Raw genomic sequence first — 22,199 nt, forward strand, 5'->3', positions numbered from 1 at the left:
CTTTTCTCTATAGCACCACTTCATGCTGGTCCTATCTAAGAGACACTATAGAAAACCCAAAGTTTCCATATGTATTATTTTTTGAAAAGCAAAATCAGACAGACAATTTTTCTGAAAATATATTAAAACAATTCATCAATATCCAACGCTCCCCTTTTTTGGTTGTATATTAGAAGGAACAGTAAGTTCATGGCTCTTTACTTCCTGATGTTTTTAATTGTGGCTGACTACACATTGAAAGTTGTATCATTATTCCCCTCACAAGGATGGGATGGAAATTTCCCTTACCCACACTACTCAAAACCACCATCAACCCCCCCCCCCCCCCCCCCCCAAAAAAAAACCAAAAACCCATCAATATCGCTTTATTCGATTATGAAAAAAGCAATAAAAAATGTTGTGGATGTCTTTTTTTAAAAGGGATAAATTGACTGGCATAATGATCATCAAAATAACTTTTTTATTGTTTAATAAATGCAGTTGGGGAATTCCTAAAGTCAGTCTGATTATCATTTTCAATCTTGTCACACAACTTCTTTTTTTTTTTGTTTATTCTTTCTCATTTGTGTTATCCAACTTAAAAATAATATTTTGTAACATCTGCAAGACTGAACATTTCTGGCTATCACCCGACAATCTAATCAGCATATCAAACTTTCTGCTGAAAGGAGGATATTGTGAAGGGGTACGGACAAAAATTTAGAAATAAATGGAAAGAGGTTTCCAACTTTTCATTGACTTATAAGTGTATATAATATAAAGATCTGTTACTCTAGAAACCTTGGCACAAAGGGGATGCTGAAACAGCAAGTACTATAACTACTGCTGCACCCTGGAAATGAGGAGTAAAACGAAGCAAGTGTTGGACTTGACATTTACGCTGTTGTTTTCCTGTGAATCACTTTGCACTGACGACGACAAGAGACAGTCACATGTCCAAACGCTTCCTTCACAAGAAGCAGGATACCATTTGGCTTGGAGTTTCCTGTTTTTGTTAGGCACTTGAGAACTCCCAAGTGTCAGTGACAGCGGGATTATAATAATGCCTTGTAAAGCGATAATCATGAGCCATAGCATTTGTCATCCTTGCATCCTTGTACTAATTCTCTGGACAAATACATCTTCAGTTCAAAATCTCTAAAGGGCCCCTTTGTCAGAAAAGGAGTTGGTCAAAGGGATAGAAAAGAGATAATTATTATCCTTAAATGATGACTCGAGAAAGTTCCAATTTTACACTCCTAACAGTTGATTTGTATATAAATATAAGCACTGCCTGTACAATCTTATCAATTATATTGTTTGTTATATGACTAAAACAAACTTCCTGAATACTTCAGAGGAAAACTTAACTTTTTTCAGTGATTAAGACACAAAACTTATTCTTGATATTCTCTAATTATTGATTTTCTTTTGCTCTGTACAAAGGGACACAACTCTTGCATTAAAAAAAATTCTTCCCTTCTGACATGAATTTCAATATATATATGTAGTTCATTTTATTGCAGCAAGAAACTTACATGGCATTGATTTTTTGTTTATTTACACAGTAAATTTACCTGGTTTTATTCGAACTCTAAATATTTCTTAGCACTGAAATATATATTCGCTTGTATGAGAACATTTTGTCTGTTTATTATTGATAATAATAGCATGCCACGCTCTTACTGTATTAATTTTCATATGACAGCAACTACTGCGACTTAGTGACTTAAACTTCTTTCATGATAGTTAAAAGGTGTGTCTCTTCAGGGTATCTTGAATGCTACAAATGTACAATTTATGAGAACATTTCCTCTCAGGGCATTCTCTGTAATTCACATCGAGTTGTAGCGGTTAATTACCTGCACACCTGTTGATCCGAGATAAATGGATGCCCTGCTATCTGTGAACCCGAACACAGCCTAATGATTCCAAATTTGGTTAAATTATTTTACATAAATATAACCTAAAAAATTGGCAATCAGAAAAAAACTCAAGGACAATAATGTCAATGTATTCCATTTTTTTAAAGCAAATGATCGTGTAGGAAGACCAAATGGTTCCCATCTTTTATATAAAGGTAACAGGACTAACACAATTACAAAGCAAAATATTCAGATCATTTTTGCGAGGTTTTTTTTGTTGGTTTATGTGGCATAACTGACACGAATATTGTGAATGCTGCTTTTATACTTGTGTCATGGCATAATCATAAATTTATAGACTTTTGGCAGCAAGTAGGGGGTCTGTTGAAAGTGAGGTGCACAATTATACTGCATAGTCAGTGCCAGCAAAGTGTAAGCAGCAAATGTAATGAAGTATATATGCTATGCAAAACCTTAATAAGCTTTCATACGTAGAAAGTTTAAGGAAACTTTTCTGGAACATATAGGTTATATTTGTAAAGTAAGGAAGATATACAAGTAGATTCTACTAAATGATATCAAAAATATGGAGAGAGAAAAAACACAAAGGCACATGACCTTCCCTTTTTCTTTTCAATATTTACAAATCATCGCAGGTTCGACAAGCAGGTAGATATCCAGGATGTATTTTAATTGAATCCTGACATCCTAATTCAAAGGCCTTGGAAGTATATTCCATTGCAGAAGCCATTTAGTATCATTTTTAAATAAATGTGAATCCTGGGCTGCATTTTACAACAGAACTTACGACCAAACTAATGAATGCTAATTGAAAACAAACAAATCAATATTTTATTTTCATGGCTGTAAAATATTATCATAGACATCAGAGTTTTATAAATATGGTCATGTCTAAGTTTTGTTCTTTAAATATCACTCCTTGAGACTAAAAATATTTACGACTCTGTCATAAGTTCTTTTGTAAAACACAGCCCTGATGTTACAGTTAGGAGTTATATATACAATATGTACTGCTTCTCTCAAAAATGCGCAAATATTTTTTCAAAAGTACAGTACGGTACATACAATGATTGACCCCTATAAGGATAAAATTTGATCAACCAATGGAAAAAATTCTAATTTGACTTCCTCTTTCTTAAAAAATTACCTTTGTCTCTTGTGATTTCAGGAATAAGGAAGAAAATTTCATCAACAACTTTGTTACGGCATGTTGTGTTTAAAGGGGGTGGGTAGGGGTGATGATTCTGAATTCATTTTCTTTGAATTCCTGTTAGAATTTTGAAAGGACCCATGAGAAGAGTTAGGGTGCATAGCAGTTGAATAAAGATTATCTTACATACATAAATAAGTAACCTATCAACTGAGGTGGTGGAAGAAAAAATATTGAAAGGGGGAGGGGTAACTTACCGTAATCTGTGGGTGGTGGTCAGTGGAAAAGCATTGCTTTACTGCAAGCTGTCTTTCTTCGGTGAATCTGAATAAAATATGTATTCCTCATAAATTTTCTTAAAAATAATGAAAAAAAAGTTAAAGCCAAATTTGTAAAAGCCATATGAGCAAACCTGTTCATTTAAGAATCAAATGCTTCAGAATTTTTTGAATACCAGGTTATCTTAAAAAATGATTTATATTGGTCGAATCACTAGGGCCCTTGTCTGGTGAATAAATATATACATGCCTCTTAGTATTCCATTTATACTCTAGACAATGAGGAGGAACCTAAATACCCAGGATGGTGGAAACTTAAGACAAAAAATGTTAATCAAGTTATTCATCAACCATTTAGGTTTTGTAACAAATGATTATGAACAGGGATATTATTCTCTTAATAGAAATGGATTTTTCATAGAAATTGTCTTCCAGGTAAAAACACGCTCTACATCCTTATGCGTTAAAAAAAAATTACATGCAATTTATTTCTCTCTGTTTTCAAACAAATTATTACCCAGAGTAAATTATTTCTCCCTAATTTGGTTTGTCAACATCCTGGGGTTTTGATTGAAATCTAAAGAACACTGCAGCATGTGGAAAGTCTGCAGATGTTGCAATGTTTACAGCATCCTAACTCCATCAAATTTGTCATGAAATGAACCAAACATATCAGAAGCTGAATATTTGATTCAATATCATTTCAAACAAGAACAACAGCTGTGTACAGTGTACATTGAATTGAATTCCGCATCCATTTCCTCCAACTACAGTTTACCATTATGACAAAACAAATAAAATCAACATAATGGAATTAAAGCAAACTGAAAGTGGAGACAGTTTGGCAAATTCATTTAAAAAATTCTTAAAGACTTTATAAATTCACGCCAAAATCTACAAAAGACTATACAATCAGAGTAATCAATACAATGTATTAGAATCTTGTTTTCCACAGCTCTGTATCGATCACAAAATCTAAAACACAGCCCTTTGGTGCAACAGGTGCCCCTATCAATAAACTCTAGCAACGTGGAATTCTGTCTTTACCAAGAAATACTGAAAGAAAAGGGACATCCTTTGGTAAAGGTCTCCCGGCAATTCTTATGTCACATAACATGCCATAAAATGACAGGGCCTTGCTGGTCTTGTCCAGTGTTCTGGAAGAATTTACCTGTAGTTATGGCTGGACAGGCTGGTGCCTATTCCTCTTTCTCTCTCCTTTTCTCTCTCACACCTTCATCTCTCTTTCTCTAAAAATCTATATAAATTTCAAGCAATGGAAGATAAGCCATACACTTTAAATTGATTAAGTAAACCCTTTCCTGTTGAACTTTTTAAATGGCACTGCATTCTGCCAATTCAAAGACTTGCCAACAAGGTGATACAAGAAATCTTTGGTATCATTGTAAAACTAATGTAACATGTTCCTCAAAATTCCTGTCTTGATTTATTATTACCATATATAGTATTGAAAAATCTTATTTTTTATCTGTGCCTTGAATCTTTCACTGGCTTATGACATATGCTATGGTTTCTTAAATATATAGGTTACATGTAAATTTCGCTTGAAAACTGTGTATTACATGCTAGGCCTTGCTTTCCAAACAGGAAATGTGTACATGTTCAAGTTTCAACACAAAAACCAGGGCTAACTGATGTGGAAAGAACAAACCATTCAGTCAGCTATGAAACTTGGGGAAAAGTTCTCTAGAGATTAGCATTAGAATATTACCAGATTGACATTTCAACATCGTTGTTTGAGTTAATCCTCAAGTTTGGTCAATTAAAGAATACACTTACCCAGTAGCCCAATATTCTGTCGAGATCTTCTATTCCTGTTGTCAACTCGACGTCGCGATACCACGGATATAAATCGGTGGCGAACCTACGTACATTCTGCTACAGGCGAAATTCCTTTTCGGCGTTGTAAACCTTGATAAATGTTATAAACTTTTGGACTACAGAGGGCGCAACTTCTCTTAGAAATATATTACCAAAAGCGGGAGAAATTAAGAACATAAAGAATATGATGAAGAAAAAGAGGCAGGGAAAGCATTGTGACATTTATTTTGTGTTTTTACATATTGCCATATGTTCAGCAAAATGTGCGCATGCAAGCGTCACGTTGGTTCTAGATTTGACATTGGCACCAATTACAGAATTACAGCTGACGAACAATTACTCGGCTCGGCATTGGCAACATGTAGTACTGTTAGTTATGATAATTGGGGGTATTTATTTTGGAGTTAGTAGAAAACAAGATATCCTCTGAATATGATATTACTCTGGCTCCAAATGTGTCATTAAACGCATTATTTGGTTTGGTGCACGTACGAATCTACAAATTTTTTTGGCCTCAAATTAGCGCACATGCAAGATTTCTTTTTTGTTTTGTTTGGCGATTAAGGCCCTTAATTGTGTTTATCTCTCAGAACAAAGCAAGTACAAACATATGGTGAATGACATATTTTTAAGATCTTGATGAGTCTAGAATTACTTTTAGAATGCTTTCTGAGAGAGAGAGAGAGAGAGAGAGAGAGAGAGAGAGAGAGAGAGAGAGAGAGAGAGAGAGAGAGAGAGATGTAATTTACTATGTAAGGAACCTCCTATGCAAAAGAAATTGGACAAGCAGTACACTTATTATATAGTATTAGTATGCTATATAATCATTATTGAATTTCTTTTTAATCTAAAAAACAAGTGATATATTGCATCCAATAAGTGATATCCAGGTGCTGTTTTGAAATTATTGAAAGGGGGGGGGCATTTTTTTTTCCTGCATGGGGGCTGACTTCAGAAGGCACGTAACACAGTGTGTTTTGGGTGGGGATATGGGCAGACATATCTCAAGAACATTGTATGTTTTTAAAATAAAAAATATGTCACTTAACATCATTTAGATATCCATTGTATTCTGCCATAGCTAGAAAAGAAGAGGAGACAGTTTCCTTCGAAAATACCTTTAAATTCGTTAATTTAATATGAGAACGCCATATCAATTAATTTTTGCAAAAAAAAAAAGGAGTGGGAATGGTTTGCCGCGTGCCAATGGAGGCCCCCAGTAGGTTCAGGACAAAGTCCTGGCGGCGGTCCAGGGGACGAAACTTCACGAATCTCGTTAACGAGAAAAAAGAACATGTAGAATAAGTCTCAACACTGGTGTTCCTGTTTACTAAGAATCTAATTTGAAATTATTTTGAAGAAATATTTATAGTTATTTAAAAAAAATTATTGGTATGGAAATGATAAAAGGTTTCTTGAATAAAATTATAATTTTTTTACACATCGTTGCAAAATTGGTTACAGAGTGAACTTTTGAATATTGATTCTAATAAGTGAATCATGATTTCAAAACCGATTTGAAAACCGAATGGTCAAAACTCGAAAAAAAAATATTAAAATTGTAATATATGTTAATTACTATATAGTTCAATTTATAAAGCTCCCTCGTCCACATTGAAATTGCAAAGTGTCAAAAACTTACTTCTTCTTTTATATATCCTATTGCTGTTTTTTTCCCCACAGAAATGACAATTTCATAATCGTTTTACTGATAACTTTCAAATAACTGATCCTCTCCGTATCCTAAGTTTATGCATTTAGCCTCTTAGCAGATTCTCTCAGTGGTTGGTGAATCAACACAATTATTGAGAGAGAGAGAGAGAGAGAGAGAGAGAGAGAGAGAGAGAGAGAGAGAGAGAGAGAGAGAGAGAGAGAGAGAGAGAGAGAGAGAGAGAGAGAGAGAGGCACTTTAGAGATTAAACAGATCCATTTAAGTTTTAGCAAGACTTAGCTTCTAATATTCTTTTTTTATTGACCAGTGGTCAATAGGTACATTGAACATAAGATAAAAGATTCTACAACATATTACAATCGGTGTGAAATAATCATACTGTATAAAATTCTTTATATACTCGAACACTTTATAGATATATGTTTATTTTGTTATTGTTTTGTGTGTCTCTAAATTTATTCAACAATATAAAAGTACAGATAAATAATTCTGAAGAACCCGACCGTCAAAATCTTTTCTGTATGAAATATATCCGGAACATCGTTCCCCTTTCAGTTTGCCTTTTTTCAGGCACAGCATGTTTCCTGTGTGAAATTTTGACAATGTCGAATGGATGCAAGATAAAACTTTTATTAGGTAAGCATTCTTGAAAGTAACTATTTGAATATCTTACTTTGGTCTTTAAAGAGGCAAAATGTGATTTTTATTTAACTTTTTAAAGTATGCCAAATATTTCCCTTTTTCCAGGGCTTTGTTCAAGACGGAGCGTTTCTACAACACCATGTGCATTTAAATATAATGACAGATTTACCAAGTATAAAAGAGAAATAGGAAGGGGTTTTGGAGCCAAATGGAGAATGGCGTAAGATTTTTTATTCATTCATATGTTCGTAGAAATGTTTCTACTGTTCATGTTTTAAGTTTGGGCTTTAGCAAGTAGACCATATCCCCTTCAGTTTACAGGTTTTTAAAAATATATGATCAGTGCATACTATCTATTCAAGATGTATTACTATAGTCTGGTACTCTTCACACAATTGCACTGAAAATTATGGTTCTTTTCATGATCAGCAAATGTTTCATTACAACAAATGTTTAGATTATTGATGCATATGTAATACATGTTAAAAAACAAAATTAGCGTAAAATTAATTTTAAAAGCACCTCTCCCCAAGAAATGTAAATGTGAAAACATTCATTTTCCTACGCTAGCTGCCTCCTCTTTTTTCTCACAAAAATAAAGATCATTTTTTGATTGACAATTTTTTCAAAAATGAATATTGCTTACATTATTACATGTACAATAATCCTATTACAGTCATGATTATTGTTCGTTTGTTATCACAATTCACACAATCTCATTTTATTATTTATTGTGTATGAGTGTGTGGTGTTTTTGTTATTGAATGGTTATAGGGTGATTCACCATGCATCGGACACCTTTGGATTTTTTCCGTTTGTTCACGCATCAAATATCGTCCAAATATAAATAAAACTTGTTTTAAAAGTTACAGGTTTTCCCCTTGCGTAATTATTGGAGAAAAAATTGTGAAATTGTTAGAAATGTAGCAAAAAAGCAAATTAATGAAGTTTTGAAGTATTTCACCATGGATCGGACAATGCTTACCAAGCATCGGACAGCTATACAGTAGAGATTAAAAATAACAACATTTTCTGGTTTTAATGCAAAAATACAAAGGTTCGGTAAAATAAATTCATTCAATTGCTATTCAGATTTCTTTTAATGTAAATCCTCAAATCTACATATAGGAATTTAGACTAGTGTTTCTGTTTAAAGGAATATTTATCATGAGGGGTTCTTTTTTGTGCCAGCTCCTACAGGAACTTTGGACTAAAAAGGCTGTGTCCGTAAAACTCGAATTTGAAGTGGTCTGAGGAAAATGTTTGTATCAATTATTTGTTTAATTTTTATTTTACTTCACATTTAAAGTATATCACAAGGAATGGGCACATAATCTCCTTTTTATTAGAAAAAATCATGCACTAAAAACTGTCTGATGCATGGTTAATTTGTGTCCGATCCATGGTGAAATGAACATATGAAGCAAAAATGACCTTGACATTAATTGTTCAAATTTCTTGGACTTATTTTAATCAAATTTTGTTTCAAAACTTACTTCTTTCTTATTATTTTACTATTATTCATACTAGCAACTGGAGCTTATACAAACATTGGTTTTGGTATTTTTTTTTTCAAAGAAAATTAACATTTCCTATTGGTGTATTTTTGTATTTTTCTGGGATTTTTTTCAGAAATGGTAAATCACATGATAATACAAGCTATGGTCCTCTTATAGATCTTCCAGATTTCTCTTACCTAGGTATGGAGTTTTTATTGATTTTACTAAGTTCTTAATTATTAGATGCTTGTAAAGCCAATAAGTTAAGATTGTCTTAAATTTACATCACATTTTTTTTCTTTAGATGGGAGACCTGCACCATTAACGCAACGACAAATGGGGCGACTTGAAGAGAGGAAACAAACTGCTGTAAGGATATTTTTGTTAAACTTATTAAAAGTAATCCATCAATTTAAAAGTGTCATTGTAGGAATTGTCGTATTTGCTTTTTTCTTAATAATTTTTATTTTTAACTCTCTTTTTTTTTTGTAGAAAAAAGTATACACACTGCTAGGAGAAATTGAATATGCCAAGGAGCGTCACAGAAAACTCAGTGAAGAAAAGCAGCACGAAAAACCTTTCCCCTTAAAGCCAAAGTCATGATGTTTATATACATTGTACCTTTAATCGTTTATTAAATATATTGTATGATAAGGGTTTCGTAGTTTTTTAAAGAGGGTTGCTAGAGATCTGCCGGGATAAATATACTATGTAATATGTATCATTTATTTATTGATGTAACTGGCATGGAAAAATTCTACCCCAATCTTTACCAAGAAAAAAAAAACACCATTTACACGAGCTAATAATATTGCATGTGATATGCTGATGGTTTCAATGATGTTTTTATCTAGAGTCTGCAAAGCTTTCTTCCGTCCCTATCTGCTCTATCACAGAAATAGTAAAATCTTGAGTATTGTGGAGTAATATGTGACATTAAGGATTAACCTGTAATTTCTACATCTCTTGTGCTTTGACTGCATCAATTGTGAATGAATAATCACAGGTTGCAAAGAAGATAAATTTGCATCTATGCATTACTTTAATAAGCTATGAGATATTCTCCATCAAACACAGTCAGATAGGAGAGAATTTTACATGTCGGCAAAGATTTAGGAGAATGCTTATTTCCATGATGAACTTTTAACCCCCTTTGGGTAACTTCCAGGCCTCAGGAGGACATAGTTTGAATAGATTTGATTCTGCTCTATCCAAGTAAAAATATTGATGTCACTGGCTACTGGTATTTGGTTTTTGAGATTTTTTAAACACCATACCCGCTTTCATTATTTTCTATTCATCTTCCCTAGAAAGAGGGACTGGTCCTTCATTGGAACGAAATTTGAGAGTCCTTAACCCAATGCTGCTGTATGCCACGTACTCTGTGGTTCGGGAGAAGACATAAAAGTATCAAGTAATCAGAAAAGTCATATGAACCTTCAGTTCAGGTTAACTAATAAGATGACATCTATAGAAATCAAAGCGATTAAAGAATAATGTTTATTATTTTTGGGAAAATAACTACTGAATTTTCAGAAATTTTTATGCAAAATATTTAATTTTTTTGTGGCCACAAGTCAAAAAAAGAAAAAAGAAAAAGCAAAATCATTATAGATACTGGTTTACAATATATGTGTAGAAAACAGAACACTCACATTATGAACATCAAACTTGAAGAAAATTTTTATGTTTATAAACTTTGATTATAAGTTTATTTCTATTCAAAATTTAAAAAACCAAACAATTCATTAATAAACCATTTTCTGTGTTCCATATTTCTGTAAGTTTGTATCACAATACAAAATAACAAATACATGTCATTTCCTTCACTTGTTTTATTTTCTTTGTGTTCATAATCCTTAGCATACATACATCACTGAATTACTTTAATACTTGTATCACATAAAGTACATTGAAACTAAACTTATATAAGCACTTGGTAACACAGAAGCTATTTGCAGACCTTTTCCCTGATTGCAATGAAAACTTGGTGATTTCTTTATTATTTTTCTTTAAACATACATACATTGATGTAAAGAGAGTATCAAAAGTTTTTATCAGAGATACATATGTGTTATTAAACAGTATAATAAATAAGTCAGATACACTAATGAAGCATGGAATGCAGTGATACCTGATATTTTTACACAATCATACAGCATCACTAACAATTTAGAAGTCGAGAGGTCTGCCTTTACATATACCAAAACTGTAAGAATTCTCTGTGAGTTGTCTTTGAGATATGCTTTATGGGGTCACAGTTGAATGCCTAGTCAGTCTTTATCATCAAGAGAGTTTGAGGCCCGCAAACTTGGTGGCAATGTCCATGGCCTCCTTCAATGCCCCGGTATTGGTGCCTGTGGCCTGGGCAGAGGCCTCCTTGCCTCCCCCTTTGCCCTTGATTAAGGGGACAATCTCGTTAATCCAGCCATTGGCGGTTAATCCAGCAGCTATACTAGACTGAAACAATGAATGAAAAAAATAAGCAGTGTATCAAAATGTACAAAATGTAAAGAGAGACAATCAGTTTAGTAATCCATGAAATTGGTATTTAAAACCTTGAATGCTGATGTCCCTAACCAAGCATGTTATTAGTTCCCTCAAAGCTTACTTTTGGTGTACAACTCATGCACACAATTTTCCCTGCACTCTGGTCCACTGTGAAGAAGAGGGCAGCAGTTTCTGGACTGAGGGCCTTGTACTGCTTCATCGCAGCATCCAAAGCCTGCCAAAAAAAAAACAATTGAACTTTATTTATTTTACAATGATTGATAAACAAGTTCTCCAGCTTAATATCTCTTGTTGGCATAGATATTAGCATGAGGGGGTCATTGATGTGGAAGGAAAACCAAAGAACATTGTACCTGGAGAAAACCCAGCTGTCCATGCAGCCATACATTTTTACGGTTATCACACTGGCGTTGCAGCAGTGAGAAGCAAGTGGATTGTTCACTGTGCAACTTCGACACCCAAAGAGCAATGACAACTCACTTCTAATGATGTCAAATTAGGAGATTACATTAACTACCATTGAGCAACATTTGTACACTTTTCTATTACCTTTGCATTGGCATCTGCCTTGAACTCATGAACTACAAATTTCTGGTGCGGACTTGCTTCTATCATTTTCTTTGCTTCTTCAACAACCTGCATAAAAATATAATTACTAGTAAATGTATCGGCATGCAAAAGGTTCCATGAAAAACTCTACATCTAGTACATGTTGCCACAAGTAATCTAAATGTACATGATCAGCTTCTCACCTCTGTCATCACAGCAGCTTTTCTGTTTTTGTCAAGCTCATCCATTTTCTGTTTCAGTTTTTTCACTTTTGATCGAAGTTCATCTTTTTTCCAATAAGATATCAAAGATTGAGACACCTCCTGCATAGAAAATCAAACTATTTAAACTTTTTATTCATACAAGAGTAATGTTTTACATGTTGTAATTCAGGTATGACACCTACGTCATCAAAGGACACAATTTGCCGAGTGAGCTCTTTTTCGGAGACAGATTTTGATTTCAAGCCCTCGTCGACATCTTTCTGTAGCTGTAATAATGACTTCTCCAGTAGATCTACTTTATGCTGTGCCTGTCAAAATATTAATATTTAAATTCAATTCTTTGTACACGGACATTCTTTTACCAAATCAAACTATTTGAAGAGTGTACAAGTGAAACACAAACCCAAACAAATTCTACATAAAACTTCTTTCAAGAGTTAGATAATCCTTCAAGAATTTGAGAATACATGTACTACACTGACAAAACATTTGGGTTACCTTAACTGCTTCAGTTCCTGTGAGAGCGATGATTCTTCGGATTCCCTTGGCAATGGCTTCCTCAGAAACAATCACCATTTTTCCTATATGTCCAGCTCTTTTCAAATGCCTGTAGAATTAATTTAACTTTATATAAAATATAACAACTGTATATAGGTATGTACAATGATATATATGAAACTGAAGTTTGTATTCATCTAAATGATAAAAAGGTAGATCCTACAAAAATAATTCTGTCATTTAGACTGGCACTGCATATTGTTACATGGAAATTCCTATGTCGGGATTATTTTACATAACAGACAAGCACACAATAAGTCTTTTATTCACCTCTGAACTGGCTACTGGTAATATACATTTCATTTCTTAGAGAAAACTTACATTGGAAAAATAGTATAAAATACCAACGGTACTTGTACTGATTTCACAATAGATTCTCATACCTTAAACAAACTTATATTTGCATGCTAGGAAATTTCCTCATGATTCATGAGAATCTCTTTATGGTACTTTCTCATTATGATACACTATTTGAAGTCTCTTTCATTTGTTTTTGTATGCAAAAAGACTAAGTCACAAATATTAGTAGCTGCAAACCAGATAATCACCATCACAAAATATAATGTTGCAAATAAACGTTGGTTTACGTTGATTAACAACAGCTAAATAAATCAAACTTGCAATGTTATATATGTGCTAAATATTACTGATAGAATCGATCATCTGGGATCGTAGAAACGATAAGAGACTTACGTTCCTCCGCAGAATTCGACTGATGTCGTGGAGGCACCAGGTCCCATGGGGTCCTCTACCAACTGATTGACATCCACCCCGATAGACACCACTCGTACAGGGTCGGGGTACACCTACAGATGGGGAACATATCAGTACCCTCACATATTATAATGGATTCACATAATGCAGACAAATATCTGTTTTGAAGTTGAAGACATATAAGTATGTTGTCTAAAATCAGAATTTATACAAAACTTTATCTTTTTATTATAAAGACAAAGTTAAAATGCTTATAACTTTCATAGCAATTATGGGGAAAAAGTTAAAATAACAATTATTTTTAAATGGAGTATCCAGTATTTGTCTTTCATTTTCAGACAGATTTTTCAAGAAAACAACTTCTATAATTTTATCTTAAAACATAATACACGTGCAAGTACCAGTACAGTGTTAACCCTTATTGCAGAGATTGGAAGGCATTTTAATTTTTTTGAAACCAATGTTGATAATCTTCAAGTTGATAAAAATTTTGAAACATATAACTTTGGATAAAATTGAAATCTCCAACTGCATAATTTAGAAAGTCTATTTCATCTTTGGTTATCGGTGAACAAAGACACCTACCTCATCGAACACAGCACGCAGTCCCTGAATCGCCTTGGCAACAGCCAGACTGACGTTCATGTCGTAAACCTCACCATTTTTCTCGGCCATTTTGTTTACTATCTCTTCCACTTGTTTAACTTCTGAGACCTTCATTGCTCCCTGAGAGAAAAATCACATCCTTAAAAAATTTTGAAATCTCTATTACATGAAGAGAGACCACCTTTGGACATCAAGTCACTTTTTACTTCAATCCTTTCATTGTTGTGCCTTCTATTAAATCTCATCAATGAATGTAAATAATGCAAAAACAAGCACTGTACGAGTAGATCAGTAAATTATACTCTCAGTTTCTGATCGTGTAAGAATGTGTGGCTTTTTCAATTTTTTCTTACCTACCATAAGATTTCATGAATGCATATCATGGCTAAATATTTATATTTTTAAAATCTTACAACAGTGGTTATATCTCAAATTGGGTGAACTTTTATTGTTATCTTTATCTCGGAGTATACAATTCCTCCTTAATTTCTAACACTGCAAGTACTTACATAGACATTAGGTACTAACAAAACGCGGGCTCACCTTGGCAGAGAAGTCGAACCTCAGCCTGTCAGGAGCAACCAGAGACCCCCTCTGGTCTGCCTCTTTCAGGATTTCCCGAAGTCCAAAGTTCAGCATGTGGGTTCCTGTATGGTTTTTCATAACTGAACACCTTCTTTCCTGTATTCACATAAAAACATCTTCATCACTTAATTTTAATTAAATGTACTTACGTCCGAATAATATTTGCATCTTTAAAAATTAAACAAACATTCACCAAGCTATGTGTAAATAGTTATTTTGTGCTCTTATAACATTTTGTTAATTTAAGGCATATTTCAATCCAAAGTGAAAATACATTCTTAAATAAAAATATACGTTTTATCAGTGCTTAAAATCTGTGAAATGAGGTTGAACTACATCTGACCTCGTCAATGTTGAGCTGTACGATATCTCCGGTTCTGAGCACTCCCTCCATCACTCCAATGTGTAGCACATACCCTGCTCTCACCTGAACATTGCGGACACTGAACTCAACGTCCTGTAACAGAGTCAACATAAATATAGCTTGTACTGAGAGAGATTAGTTAATGAATAACCTAATGTTTAGTTATTTACAAAGGAACACTCATACCTGTTAACCCTCCCGCATTGCGCGGGAGACTCCCGCAAAACGGCCTAAAAATCTAAGATCTCCCGCATCCAACCTATCGCCCGCGCGGGAGACAAATTTCTCCCGCAATCGTATTTGTCACACAGCCAGTGGTGTCACTTAACAGGTGCACAGGTAAAGCACCCAAGCCACGTGCAGTGAGTCGTGACTAATTCTGTCTGGCCAGCACAGTCGGTAAAAATCAAAGTGATTTTGGAACACCAAGTGTTTATACAAGCTACCGATAAAAGTGAAGCTCGAGGAAAAAGTGTAAAAGCATTTCACAAGAGTTTTTAAAGTTTATAGTACCGGTACTATGAATTACAGGGATGCTATGACATTAAAACAGAGATCATTTTTAAAGATACTGGAGAAATACATGTTGTTTTGTGAATTAAAAATCTATCCTATATATAAGGCAAAAAATAATTTCAATGAATATTATTTACTGGTATTTTCTTAACTGGGTTTCACTGCAAATTCAAAATACGCAAAATAAATTTTCTGTGTTTACCCTAGATGTCAGCATGCAGTGATGGTTCAATACTGAACAATAAGAAGACTTAATATAAAAAGTGGCACTATTGACTTCTTGTATTGTACCATGCAAACAAAATAATAGTTTTCTGAACATGTACAGCAACACAAGTTGTAATTGCACACTGGTAGTCATAGAAATAATAAAATTTAAAATGATTGCAAATGCATTAATAACAATGGTAAAATAAGGTACCGGTATCTAACAGTATTTTTAATATATATTTGCATTTCACATGAAAAAACGTCGTTTACGCAAAATCTCCCCCTTAGCCAAGTTGGTAAGGGGGAGATTCTCCCACATAGCAGCTTTGAAAGGTTAACAGGTATGACCACTTATATTCTTTATATCAGTACCAATACTGAGTGAGTGAATTATTCACCTTGTATTAAGTATCTGATTGCATCAAATATGACTTTACTGTATCAAAGTAAGATTTGATTCACTAAGAGCCATAAAAAAGAATGATAAAACTGCTGTTACAAATAAAGGAGCACTTACAGGATCGTTTTCCTTGACCAAGAAGCCTGTGTCATATATCTGTCCCCCCTGTTCCGCATAGAAGCTGGTCCTGTCCAGTAGCACCCCACACTCCTGGCCAGAAGACACTTCCTCCACAAACTCCTTGTTTCTCCGCAGGGCTATCACCTTGCCTGTTGCTGGTTCAAATGCTGGAACGAAACACACATTCACATAGATATAACACTATTTCTCTTGTTACTGAGAAAAAAGTGATAACATTATTTCGAGACATGCTTACAATATTTGCCATTCTCAGTGGCCTGGTATTTGTATTTGGGGGCATCATCTGTTGTGGGCACCCCCCTATTCTGTAGGTCACTGATTGCATGTACATCTAGTCCAATCAAATCAGCAGCAGTACCCCCTGTCCCCTGTGACAAAGCCTGTCAACAACAAGTTAAATTATTCAAGATTGATTCAAGCAAAATTTTGTAATTAACTGTCATGCTCCCCACAAGGTTCTTCATACATTCACATATTCTCCATACTCTTACATAACATTTTGCTTTTACTGATGAGTTTTTTAACAACAGAAAATATGAGCAAACATTGCATGACAAAATTTGAAAGATGTTCTGCTTATTATTTGAATATTTCATAGAGGAATGAAAGATATTTAAAGTTATTTTTTTCATAAGCAGATCATTGTAACTTAAATTACCACCAAAACACCCCTGCTAATGTGTTCAGAATGTTTTCTTTATCGTTGCTAAGGTAGCAAGGGACAGTTTCGAATAAAGTACCCGTCAATATTTTTGTAAAATTGAGAGTTGCTGTACTTGAAGGCTTATGAGTGTTGCTAAAATTCATGAAATGATTTTTAATGATTATCTTTAGTTAGAGGGGGGTCTGTTGTTGAAATTGATATGCAATATGTTGGCCCCTTATGTTAGGTACACGAGAATCAGAAGTAAAATGCGAAACATGCGGCTATGACTTGTGCTGACTTTGCACAGTGAAATTGCAAGTTACAGACGGGAGGTAAAATAACACGAAAAGTAGGTGGATGGGACATTGTAAACTATACACCGGTAAGTTTCTGACATGTGATAGTGCAACATGCATGCGATACGGAAGGTCAACCCTCTGCAGGGAATTAGCTGGGGGAGGTCTAAAAAGCTGAAAAATCATGAAAAATGAGCAAAATATGAAAGGGTCAAAATCTCATAAAAACCAGTATGTAGAGAATTTTACAGGTTTTGACTAATAATTTTCTTCAGAAATTGGTGATTGGCCTTATAAAGAGTGAATTAAAGGTATTTGTGCTGAATGGGAACTGAGGAAATTCTAGTTACAGAGTTCCGAAGACATGCATCCCTTGGCTACAATGAATTGTATCAAAAAAACTGTCCCCTGCCACCTAAGTATCCCGAGTTGCTCAAATGAAAGTTCACGAGACTTCCACGAGATTTGTTTAGTTCCTGTGAAATTGCGAGCGGAAGTATGTGTTTGGAAAATATTAAAATACATAAGTACTGATCGTGTTTCATATCATATCCTACTTCGATTTATGTTAAAACATGAAAATCTATGAAAGTTTTATGTCTTATTTAATCATCTATAGCAGTTATTTAAACTAAACGATGAGTTCAGATGAGAAAATTAAACCTAAGGGGGATCGTTACTAAGCATGTTTATTGTAGCAACAGCAGTAAAAAAAACATATATTTTCTATTGTCACATTTATTTCCCATTTTTTCCACCAAATAATGAAGATAAAGTTTAAAATCAATAAACGTCTAGATTTCATATTTGACTACAAGTATCTAGATTCTAGGAAATAGACTATAAACACGAGGCACAATTTTTACTGCGAAACTGAAAGGGTAAAATAAAACCACGTAGTCTAAATTTAAATGACACTAACATTCGCATGGGTGAAAAGTGAGACCTGGTTTAGAGTGACATGTTGACAGCAACCATAAAACCGACTAACCAGTAACAATTTGTCTGCTTTTGTAAATGATCTTTCATCTTAGAGAGATTTATACAAAATCTTATACAGATTATGTTTCAACCCCACAATCAATATACCTGGGCATCTTTTTTTGCAGACTCGTAAGCTGGCATGTCAACAGCCAATCCTTTCTCTTCTGCCATTAGAGCAGTCAAGTCAACAGGAAATCCATAGGTGTCATACAATCTCCATGCAATGTCACCTTAAAAAACAATACACAAGTTCTATCAAAGTTTAATATCAATCTTTTAAACCTTCTCCAAGCCATGAAGTCTCATAAGGCTGGTGCTTATCCCAGTTTCTGTGGTGCTAAGTGGACGAGAGTCACTGTGGATGGGACAGCAGTCCATAACAGATTACCGGTAACTCCCAGTACCCAATTTCAGCTAGGTAGACTGAGGCAATGTAGATAAAGTGCCTTGTCTTAGGGCACAACTATCAACTTCAAGTGACCACAGCGGTTCTAAATAAGTGACATTTAGCTTATAGCCTAATGCCTATGACCACTGAGTCTTGTGCTTCCACAACATGATATAAATTACTTACGGTAATAGCAAGACCAACTTCAGCATTAGATTGAAATACCGTAAGAATGCTACGTATAATGTACCTGGTAGAGAAGTTGTGTCTCCTAGCTTTCCTATTGTTCTTTCCAGTAACCTTCTACCTCTAGTTAATGTCTTCAAGAATTGGGCTTCTTCTTCGTTGATAATGTCTTTGATCTGTAAAATGTTTTTAAGAAAATGACTCATTGCCTCCAATGAGAATGACCTCCTGTCACTGGATATACAAGACGTGTCTAATTTTTCATTATACAGCTAGCAGCAAAATTTAGACTGCAGCATGCAAGAAGAAACGTCTTTTTCATTCATTTTTTGGTTCTTCAGTTTATTAATATACAAAAGATTTCTATCTTATGCAAAACAGAACACTTATCTTGTTTGATACCAACTGTCTAAGGATATTTGTTAGAATTTTAAAGCCTATGAACAGAAGCTGCAACAATAATTAAATTCAAATCTTCAAAGATGGGATTTGTAATTACATGTATCAAAATTGATTTAAACTGTTTCTTGAAAAGAGTTAATGGGCATTTCTTTAGATCTTATTTATTTTCTTACCATCTCTGGGTCTTTCTTAAGTTCTGGAAAAGCATTTCCCTAAAAGAAGAAATAAAAAAATTCCTTATTATCTAAAGTATTAGTCTGCTTGCAAGTGATTAAACTTAAAAAATTTCCTTTTGAAGAGAGCGAATCATGCATTTGATTGACAACTAATGCACTTACAAGGGATTCCACAACCACATCCACAAGTGAGGCAAACATTCCTGGCTTTGCATTAAGTTTTTCAGTGCCATACCTCACAGCACGCCTCAGAATTCTCCTCAAAACATAGCTTTAAAAGGGGAAAGAGTTTAAAAATAGTTATAAACACATGAAATCTGGGAAAAAGTATTTACATGGTTGATACAACATATAATAATTAATACTGACAATCCCCTTTATATAAAAATTTCAAAGAAAAAAGTTCTTTGTTGAATACTTTGCTCTGAGTATGGCCACACAGGATACCAATCCACCTTCTTTGCATTGGATGAATTACTGGTACCTTATCCTAATCAAATATCACCTTTTACCTTTGAAATTGATTTCAACATGATCATGATTAATGTTTTTGGAAGCAAAATATTAAGAATAATTAGCACCATTGATCACTGTAAAGTAAGCATCAATCAGACAGTTAATATATATGCTTTTCTTACCCTCTTCCCATATTATCAGGCCTTCCCCCATCAGCCAGAGCTACAGTCAATGTCCGAGCATGATCCGCCAACACTCTGTAAGCCATATCCACTCCGTCCACATCATCTTTTCCAACACGCCCTTGGTATGGCTGGGAATTTGTTGCCTGTTTATCGAAAAGAAGAGAATAACATTACTTATAATATGTACAGTTGGAAGAAAAATATCCTTCCTGGTTGAGCTGATTGAAATAAACTGATTGATAATCAATGGGATTTCTAAGATAAATTTACGGTAATAAGTGGGCATGGTTGACAAATTAATCAGTATTCATCTCATTCTTTCCCCTGCAGTCCTTACTTTTTGTATGAATTCGAAGTATGGTGAGAATAGGTCTGTATCGTAGTTTGAGGTTTTTCCCTGCATGACACACACAAGACGTTCGAGTCCCATCCCACAATCACAGTGTTTCCTTGGCAACTCATTCAATTCTGTCTCAGATTCCCTAAAAAAAGCAGCATACCAGTTTCATTCTTTTGGTCATAACAAAACTAGTAACGCTACACGTACTTAACATAACAAAGTTACTCTGAGTACACTTGTGTAAAGCTACACAAGTGAACAATATATACAGTATGTTTATTTGGAATCAATTAAATTTGGAAAGGGGGCCCTAATTTAGTAAGATTCTCAATTTTTTAAAGGTTTGTTGGGAATCAATACCTTAGATTTGCTTCCAAGTATACTGAATAGAGAATGTGTTTCATAATGCATTGAAGATAATTCATGGGTAAAGCGTGTTGAGCTCCCATGAATATTAAAGATTGCACAGAATATTACCAGGCGGTGCATACCTGTTAAACTGAATGAACACAAGATTCCAGATTTCAATGACCTCTGGGTCATCCATATTTACAAGGGCCTTTGCGTCACGACCTCCGACCTTGTCGTAATGAATTTCTGTGCATGGACCACATGGACCTGTTTCTCCCATTTCCCAGAAATTGTCCTTCATTCCAAATGGCAGCACTCGCTCTGCAGGAACTCTGAAACAAATAGTAAAGCAGTTTTAATATGAGATATTCCAATGTTTGGATATCTTTTTTTTTATCTTCTTACCTTTCTTTGTGAGTAAGGCTAACTGTCATAGATAAAAAAAAATTAAATATCAACAGGTCTATAAAGTTTTGATTTTATACCACAAAAATGTTCTATAATTGTTGGATATACCGGTAAACATTTTTCAGAGCAGAACAATGAATCAAGGGAAATTAATACTCTATCAAAATTTCTGACTTAAAAGTGTTGGGTCATATTCAGTCCCATGAAATGAAAACATACCCCAAGTTCAACCAAATGTTCTTGGTTTCATCATCAGGTTTCAGATTAAACTTTTCATTTCCACCAAAGTAAGTGACATAGAGGCGCTCTTTTGGTAGACCCACCCTCTCCGTCAGGAACTCCCAGGCCCAGCCACAGCACTCAGTCTACGTAACAATACAGGACCATCACAACGAAGAATACATATAGCACACATTCATATATACTCCTTTTAATTCATAAATGCATAAAAAAGACATACTAACATGACTTAATTAAATCAGCTATAATAAAACTTGTATCAATCAATTTATCATAGGTACTAGAACACATGTTATGTGTTTTACTTTTATATATTTAAACCTGTAGCCATTGGCTAATATTTATAGCATATAACCTGTAGAACAGATATTCAAGTTAAGCATGATTTTCACTCATTCGAAGGCTTTTCTTTGCCGCACTTACACAATTCCCACCCACCCACCCACCCACTTATTTAGTGACATTTAAAAATCGAGGAACTGTGCACAATAAAATGTAAATTACTTTATTTCAGAAAGAAGTTTGAAGAATCTTTATATGTATTTTACATGTAAATACATGTAAATGCAGCAAATAAGCGCTTCCTTTACTAATCATGTGTTTTGTTATTATTGTAAATAATTTATGTTCTGTTGAGTGGAACGAATATGAACATAATTGTCTTATGTGCTGATTTATGCACAGATATCCAAGAGTTGAAAGAGTTGTTTGTGAAAACTTGTCATTGTCCTCTCCAGCAATGTTTTATTACATGTACTCTAATTATACTATGTTTTCAATGTACACACTGGCATATATAATCTTTGTTGTTTTTC

The 22,199-nt window shown here is 34.1% G+C and overlaps 3 protein-coding genes across 6 annotated transcripts in view; 1 reads left to right on the top strand and 2 right to left on the bottom strand.

Moving 5' to 3' along the window:
• The window catches only part of LOC105336026 (zinc finger protein 142), a 42,479-nt gene extending 37,236 nt beyond the window's left edge, over positions 1-5,243 (bottom strand). Inside the window, exons 1-2 of the mRNA XM_011440192.4 lie at positions 5,094-5,243; positions 3,273-3,339 (exon numbers count right to left, since the gene is read on the bottom strand). The gene's annotated coding sequence lies outside the window, so the exon portion shown is untranslated. The remainder of the gene's footprint in view (positions 1-3,272; positions 3,340-5,093) is intronic.
• Positions 5,244-7,288: 2,045 nt separating this feature from the next.
• LOC105336027 (large ribosomal subunit protein mL52) overlaps positions 7,289-22,199 on the top strand; it is a 31,377-nt gene continuing 16,466 nt past the window's right edge. Inside the window, exons 1-5 of one of the 2 annotated variants that reach the window (XM_066079927.1) lie at positions 7,289-7,443; positions 7,555-7,669; positions 9,082-9,149; positions 9,253-9,317; positions 9,441-9,558. In XM_066079927.1, the coding sequence (XP_065935999.1) occupies positions 7,329-7,443; positions 7,555-7,669; positions 9,082-9,149; positions 9,253-9,317; positions 9,441-9,551 (474 nt within the window). In that variant the 5' untranslated portion in view covers positions 7,289-7,328 and the 3' untranslated portion in view covers positions 9,552-9,558. Of the gene's footprint in view, positions 7,444-7,554; positions 7,670-9,081; positions 9,150-9,252; positions 9,318-9,440; positions 9,603-22,199 lie in introns of those variants that run through there. The other variant, XM_011440195.4, reaches the window with a different exon arrangement.
• Positions 10,769-22,199, bottom strand: part of LOC105336028 (alanine--tRNA ligase, cytoplasmic) — a 609,144-nt gene continuing 597,713 nt past the window's right edge. For all 3 annotated transcript variants that reach the window (XM_066079924.1, XM_011440197.4, XM_011440196.4), the window contains 20 exons: positions 21,364-21,509; positions 20,877-21,068; positions 20,383-20,527; positions 20,043-20,188; positions 19,567-19,675; positions 19,402-19,440; positions 18,891-19,002; positions 18,358-18,482; positions 16,562-16,706; positions 16,303-16,472; positions 15,039-15,152; positions 14,654-14,791; positions 14,090-14,230; positions 13,484-13,596; positions 12,731-12,839; positions 12,415-12,540; positions 12,212-12,331; positions 12,009-12,095; positions 11,560-11,673; positions 10,769-11,408 (listed from right to left, as the gene is read on the bottom strand). In XM_066079924.1, the coding sequence (XP_065935996.1) occupies positions 11,235-11,408; positions 11,560-11,673; positions 12,009-12,095; positions 12,212-12,331; positions 12,415-12,540; positions 12,731-12,839; positions 13,484-13,596; positions 14,090-14,230; positions 14,654-14,791; positions 15,039-15,152; positions 16,303-16,472; positions 16,562-16,706; positions 18,358-18,482; positions 18,891-19,002; positions 19,402-19,440; positions 19,567-19,675; positions 20,043-20,188; positions 20,383-20,527; positions 20,877-21,068; positions 21,364-21,509 (2,565 nt within the window). In that variant the 3' untranslated portion in view covers positions 10,769-11,234. The remainder of the gene's footprint in view (positions 11,409-11,559; positions 11,674-12,008; positions 12,096-12,211; positions 12,332-12,414; positions 12,541-12,730; positions 12,840-13,483; positions 13,597-14,089; positions 14,231-14,653; positions 14,792-15,038; positions 15,153-16,302; positions 16,473-16,561; positions 16,707-18,357; positions 18,483-18,890; positions 19,003-19,401; positions 19,441-19,566; positions 19,676-20,042; positions 20,189-20,382; positions 20,528-20,876; positions 21,069-21,363; positions 21,510-22,199) is intronic.

This window comes from Magallana gigas, chromosome 3 (genome assembly GCF_963853765.1).
Source record: "Magallana gigas chromosome 3, xbMagGiga1.1, whole genome shotgun sequence".
In the NCBI taxonomy this organism is placed as follows: domain Eukaryota; kingdom Metazoa; phylum Mollusca; class Bivalvia; order Ostreida; family Ostreidae; genus Magallana; species Magallana gigas.